The sequence below is a fragment of the Oncorhynchus keta genome, chromosome 1 (assembly GCF_023373465.1).
Source record: "Oncorhynchus keta strain PuntledgeMale-10-30-2019 chromosome 1, Oket_V2, whole genome shotgun sequence".
Classification (NCBI taxonomy): domain Eukaryota; kingdom Metazoa; phylum Chordata; class Actinopteri; order Salmoniformes; family Salmonidae; genus Oncorhynchus; species Oncorhynchus keta.
Genome location: NC_068421.1, coordinates 8,133,006 through 8,140,049, shown reverse-complemented (window position 1 = coordinate 8,140,049; position 7,044 = coordinate 8,133,006). Strand labels below are relative to the sequence as shown.

Sequence of the window (7,044 nt, the reverse complement as noted above, 5' to 3'; positions counted from 1 at the left end):
CACACTGCTTCTCTTACTTACCTGTAACCCCCCCCATAGTCTCACACTGCTTCTCTTACTTACCTGTAACCCCCCATAGTCTCACACTGCTTCTCTTACTTACCTGTAACCCCCCCCCCCCCCATAGTCTCACATTGCTTCTCTTACTTACCTGTAACCCCCCCATAGTCTCACATTGCTTCTCTTACTTACCTGTAACCCCCCCCATAGTCTCACACTGCTTCTCTTTACTTACCTGTAACCCCCCCCATAGTCTCACACTGCTTCTCTTACTTACCTGTAACCCCCCATAGTCTCACACTGCTTCTCTTACTTACCTGTAACCCCCCATAGTCTCACACTGCTTCTCTTACTTACCTGTAACCCCCCCCATAGTCTCACACTGCTTCTCTTACTTACCTGTAACCCCCCCCCCATAGTCTCACACTGCTTCTCTTACTTACCTGTAACCCCCCCATAGTCTCACACTGCTTCTCTTACTTACCTGTAACCCCCCCATAGTCTCACACTGCTTCTCTTACTTACCTGTAACCCCCCCCCATAGTCTCACACTGCTTCTCTTACTTACCTGTAACCCCCCCCATAGTCTCACACTGCTTCTCTTACTTACCTGCTTCTCACACTGCTTACTTACCTGTAACCCCCCATAGTCTCACATTGCTTCTCTTACTTACCTGTAACCCCCATAGTCTCACACTGCTTCTCTTACTTACCTGTAACCCCCCATATTCTCACATGCTTCTCTTACTTACCTGTAACCCCCCATAGTCTCACATTGCTTCTCTTACTTACCTGTAACCCCCCATAGTCTCACACTGCTTCTCTTAACTCGCACACTGCTTCTCTTACCCTGTAACCCCCATAGTCTCACACTGCTTCTCTTACTTACCTGTAACCCCCATAGTCTCACACTGCTTCTCTTACTTACCTGTAACCCCCCCATAGTCTCACACTGCTTCTCTTACTTACCTGTAACCCCCCATAGTCTCACACTGCTTCTCTTACTTACCTGTAACCCCCATAGTCTCACACTGCTTCTCTTACTTACCTGTAACCCCCCCACAGTCTCACACTGCTTCTCTTACTTACCTGTAACCCCCCATAGTCTCACACTGCTTCTCTTACTTACCTGTAACCCCCCATAGTCTCATTGCTTCTCTTACTTACCTGTAACCCCCCATAGTCTCACATTGCTTCTCTTACTTACCTGTAACCCCCCATAGTCTCACATTGCTTCTCTTACTTACCTGTAACCCCCCCCATAGTCTCACACTGCTTTGTCTTACTTACCTGTAACTCCTACTTACCTGTAACCCCCATAGTCTCACACTGCTTCTCTTACTTACCTGTAACCCCCCCATAGTCTCACACTGCTTCTCTTACTTACCTGTAACCCCTCCCCCCATAGTCTCACATTGCTTCTCTTACTTACCTGTATCCCCCCACAGTAGCACACTGCTTCTCTTACTTACCTGTAACCCCCCCATAGTCTCACATTGCTTCTCTTACTTACCTGTAACCCCCCATAGTCTCACATTGCTTCTCTTACTTACCTGTAACCCCCATAGTCTCACATTGCTTCTCTTACTTACCTGTAACCCCCCCATAGTCTCACATTGCTTCTCTTACTTACCTGTAACCCCCATAGTCTCACATTGCTTCTCTTACTTACCTGTAACCCCCATAGTCTCACATTGCTTCTCTTACTTACCTGTAACCCCCCATAGTCTCACACTGCTTCTCTTACTTACCTGTAACCCCCCATAGTCTCGCACTGCTTCTCTTACTTACCTGTAACCCCCCATAGTCTCACACTGCTTCTCTTACTTACCTGTAACCCCCCATAGTCTCACACTGCTTCTCTTACTTACCTGTAACCCCCCATAGTCTCACACTGCTTCTCTTACTTACCTGCAACCCCCATAGTCCCACATTGCTTCTCTTACTTACCTGTAACCCCCCCCATAGTCTCACACTGCTTCTCTTACTTACCTGTAGCCCCCCATAGTCTCACACTGCTTCTCTTACTTACCTGTAGCCCCCCATAGTCTCACACTGCTTCTCTTACTTACCTGTAGCCCCCCATAGTCTCACACTGCTTCTCTTACTTACCTGTAACCCCCCCATAGTCTCACACTGCTTCTCTTACTTACCTGTAACCCCCCCATAGTCTCACACTGCTTCTCTTACTTACCTGTAACCCCCCCATAGTCTCACATTGCTTCTCTTACTTACCTGTAGCCCCCATAGTCTCACACTGCTTCTCTTACTTACCTGTAGCCCCCCATAGTCTCACACTGCTTCTCTTACTTACCTGTAACCCCCCCATAGTCTCACACTGCTTCTCTTACTTACCTGTAACCCCCCATAGTCTAACACTGCTTCTCTTACTTACCTGTAACCCCCCATAGTCTAACACTGCTTCTCTTACTTACCTGTAACCCCCCATAGTCTAACACTGCTTCTCTTACTTACCTGTAACCCCCCATAGTCTCACACTGCTTCTCTTACTTACCTGTAACCCCCATAGTCTCACACTGCTTCTCTTACTTACCTGTAACCCCCATAGTCTAACACTGCTTCTCTTACTTACCTGTAACCCCCCCATAGTCTCACACTGCTTCTCTGACTTACCTGTAACCCCCCATAGTCTCACACTGCTTCTCTTACTTACCTGTAGCCCCCCATAGTCTCACATTGCTTCTCTTACTTACCTGTAACCCCCCATAGTCTCACACTGCTTCTCTTACTTACCTGTAACCCCCCCATAGTCTCACATTGCTTCTCTTACTTACCTGTAACCCCCCATAGTCTCACACTGCTTCTCTTACTTACCTGTAACCCCCCCCATAGTCTCACATTGCTTCTCTTACTTACCTGTAACCCCCCATATTCTCACACTGCTTCTCTTACTTACCTGTAACCCCCCATAGTCTCACACTGCTTCTCTTACTTACCTGTAACCCCCCATAGTCTCACACTGCTTCTCTTACTTACCTGTAACCCCCATAGTCTCACACTGCTTCTCTTACTTACCTGTAACCCCCCCATAGTCTCACACTGCTTCTCTTACTTACCTGTAACCCCCCCATAGTCTCACATTGCTTCTCTTACTTACCTGTAACCCCCCATAGTCTCACACTGCTTCTCTTACTTACCTGTAACCCCCCACAGTCTCACACTGCTTCTCTTACTTACCTGTAACCCCCCATAGTCTCACACTGCTTCTCTTACTTACCTGTAACCCCCATAGTCTCACACTGCTTCTCTTACTTACCTGTAACCCCCCCATAGTCTCACACTGCTTCTCTTACTTACCTGTAACCCCCCATAGTCTCACACTGCTTCTCTTACTTACCTGTAACCCCCCACAGTCTCACACTGCTTCTCTTACTTACCTGTAACCCCCCATAGTCTCACACTGCTTCTCTTACTTACCTGTAACCCCCCATAGTCTCACATTGCTTCTCTTACTTACCTGTAACCCCCCATAGTCTCACATTGCTTCTCTTACTTACCTGTAACCCCCCATAGTCTCACATTGCTTCTCTTACTTACCTGTAACCCCCCCCATAGTCTCACACTGCTTTGTCTTACTTACCTGTAACTCCTACCCTGTAACCCCCATAGTCTCACACTGCTTCTCTTACTTACCTGTAACCCCCCCATAGTCTCACACTGCTTCTCTTACTTACCTGTAACCCCCCATAGTCTCACATTGCTTCTCTTACTTACCTGTAACCCCCCACAGTCTCACACTGCTTCTCTTACTTACCTGTAACCCCCCATAGTCTCACATTGCTTCTCTTACTTACCTGTAACCCCCCCATAGTCTCACATTGCTTCTCTTACTTACCTGTAACCCCCATAGTCTCACATTGCTTCTCTTACTTACCTGTAACCCCCCATAGTCTCACATTGCTTCTCTTACTTACCTGTAACCCCCATAGTCTCACATTGCTTCTCTTACTTACCTGTAACCCCCATAGTCTCACATTGCTTCTCTTACTTACCTGTAACCCCCCATAGTCTCACACTGCTTCTCTTACTTACCTGTAACCCCCCCCATAGTCTCACACTGCTTCTCTTACTTACCTGTAACCCCCATAGTCTCACACTGCTTCTCTTACTTACCTGTAACCCCCCATAGTCTCACACTGCTTCTCTTACTTACCTGTAACCCCCCCATAGTCTCACACTGCTTCTCTTACTTACCTGCAACCCCCATAGTCCCACATTGCTTCTCTTACTTACCTGTAACCCCCCATAGTCTCACACTGCTTCTCTTACTTACCTGTAGCCCCCCATAGTCTCACACTGCTTCTCTTACTTACCTGTAGCCCCCCCCATAGTCTCACACTGCTTCTCTTACTTACCTGTAGCCCCCCATAGTCTCACACTGCTTCTCTTACTTACCTGTAACCCCCCATAGTCTCACACTGCTTCTCTTACTTACCTGTAACCCCCCATAGTCTCACACTGCTTCTCTTACTTACCTGTAACCCCCCATAGTCTCACATTGCTTCTCTTACTTACCTGTAGCCCCCCATAGTCTCACACTGCTTCTCTTACTTACCTGTAGCCCCCATAGTCTCACACTGCTTCTCTTACTTACCTGTAACCCCCCCATAGTCTCACACTGCTTCTCTTACTTACCTGTAACCCCCCCCATAGTCTAACACTGCTTCTCTTACTTACCTGTAACCCCCCCATAGTCTAACACTGCTTCTCTTACTTACCTGTAACCCCCCCCATAGTCTCACACTGCTTCTCTTACTTACCTGTAACCCCCCCATAGTCTCACACTGCTTCTCTTACTTACCTGTAACCCCCATAGTCTAACACTGCTTCTCTTACTTACCTGTAACCCCCCATAGTCTCACACTGCTTCTCTGACTTACCTGTAACCCCCATAGTCTAACACTGCTTCTCTTACTTACCTGTAGCCCCCCATAGTCTCACATTGCTTCTCTTACCTGTAACCCCCCATAGTCTCACACTGCTTCTCTTACTTACCTGTAGCCCCCCATAGTCTCACACTGCTTCTCTTACTTACCTGTAACCCCCATAGTCTAACACTGCTTCTCTTACTTACCTGTAACCCCCCATAGTCTAACACTGCTTCTCTTACTTACCTGTAACCCCCATAGTCTCACACTGCTTCTCTTACTTACCTGTAACCCCCCCGCCCCATAGTCTCACACTGCTTCTCTTACTTACCTGTAACCCCCCATAGTCTCACACTGCTTCTCTTACTTACCTGTAACCCCCCCCCCCACCTCGTTTCATAATTGTCTAAGTAAAGCTTCAAAATCCCCCTCAACAAAATGTAATTAAATAATAGTGTTGTTTGTGAAGCGTATCGTACCTCTTTTGAAGTCCAACAGGAACCAGCGGTAGCAGAAATAGAAGTGGGCGGAGTCTCCATTCTGATGCATCAGCTCAAACAGCTCAGAGTCCAGGATCTGATGACGTCATCAAACAGACACCACACCAGAGCGGACCACAGGTCAGGGGTCACGTTAGGATCATTCGAGCACGCGCGCACGCACGCAACGCACACACAGTCAGGGCGGCAGGTAGCCTAGTGGTTAGAGCGTTGGGCCAGTAACCAGCAGGTAGCCTAGTGGTTAGAGCGTTGGGCCAGTAACCAGCAGGTAGCCTAGTGGTTAGAGCGTTGGGCCAGTAACCAGCAGGTAGCCTAGTGGTTAGAGCGTTGGGCCAGTAACCAGCAGGTAGCCTAGTGGTTAGAGCGTTGGGCCAGTAACCAGCAGGTAGCCTAGTGGTTAGAGCGTTGGGCCAGTAACCAGCAGGTAGCCTAGTGGTTAGAGCGTTGGGCCAGTAACCAGCAGGTAGCCTAGTGGTTAGAGCGTTGGGCCAGTAACCAGCAGGTAGCCTAGTGGTTAGAGCGTTGGGCCAGTAACCAGCAGGTAGCCTAGTGGTTAGAGCGTTGGGCCAGTAACCAGCAGGTAGCCTAGTGGTTAGAGCGTTGGGCCAGTAACCAGCAGGTAGCCTAGCGGTTAGAGCGTTGGGCCAGTAACCAGCAGGTAGCCTAGCGGTTAGAGCGTTGGGCCAGTAACCAGCAGGTAGCCTAGTGGTTAGAGCGTTGGGCCGGTAACCAGCAGGTAGCCTAGTGGTTAGAGCGTTGGGCCAGTAACCAGCAGGTAGCCTAGTGGTTAGAGCGTTGGGCCAGTAACCAGCAGGTAGCCTAGTGGTTAGAGCGTTGGGCCAGTAACCAGCAGGTAGCCTAGTGGTTAGAGCGTTGGGCCAGTAACCAGCAGGTAGCCTAGTGGTTAGAGCGTTGGGCCAGTAACCAGCAGGTAGCCTAGTGGTTAGAGCGTTGGGCCAGTAACCAGCAGGTAGCCTAGTGGTTAGAGCGTTGGGCCAGTAACCAGCAGGTAGCCTAGTGGTTAGAGCGTTGGGCCAGTAACCAGCAGGTAGCCTAGTGGTTAGAGCGTTGGGCCAGTAACCAGCAGGTAGCCTAGTGGTTAGAGCGTTGGGCCAGTAACCAGCAGGTAGCCTAGTGGTTAGAGCGTTGGGCCAGTAACCAGCAGGTAGCCTAGTGGTTAGAGCGTTGGGCCAGTAACCAGCAGGTAGCCTAGTGGTTAGAGCGTTGGGCCAGTAACCAGCAGGTAGCCTAGTGGTTAGAGCGTTGGGCCAGTAACCAGCAGGTAGCCTAGTGGTTAGAGCGTTGGGCCAGTAACCAGCAGGTAGCCTAGTGGTTAGAGCGTTGGGCCAGTAACCAGCAGGTAGCCTAGTGGTTAGAGCGTTGGGCCAGTAACCAGCAGGTAGCCTAGTGGTTAGAGCGTTGGGCCAGTAACCAGCAGGTAGCCTAGTGGTTAGAGCGTTGGGCCAGTAACCAGCAGGTAGCCTAGTGGTTAGAGCGTTGGGCCAGTAACCAGCAGGTAGCCTAGCGGTTAGAGCGTTGGGCCAGTAACCAGCAGGTAGCCTAGCGGTTAGAGCGTTGGGCCAGTAACCAGCAGGTAGCCTAGTGGTTAGAGCGTTGGGCCGGTAACCAGCAGGTAGCCTAGTGGTTAGAGCGTT

At 49.6% G+C, this 7,044-nt stretch overlaps 1 protein-coding gene across 1 annotated transcript in view; it reads right to left on the bottom strand.

The window, feature by feature from the left end:
• Positions 1-7,044, bottom strand: part of LOC118379318 (small G protein signaling modulator 2-like) — a 144,215-nt gene that overhangs the window by 6,154 nt on the left and 131,017 nt on the right. Inside the window, 1 exon segment of the mRNA XM_052485219.1 lies at positions 5,369-5,465. Coding sequence (XP_052341179.1) covers positions 5,369-5,465 — 97 coding nt within the window.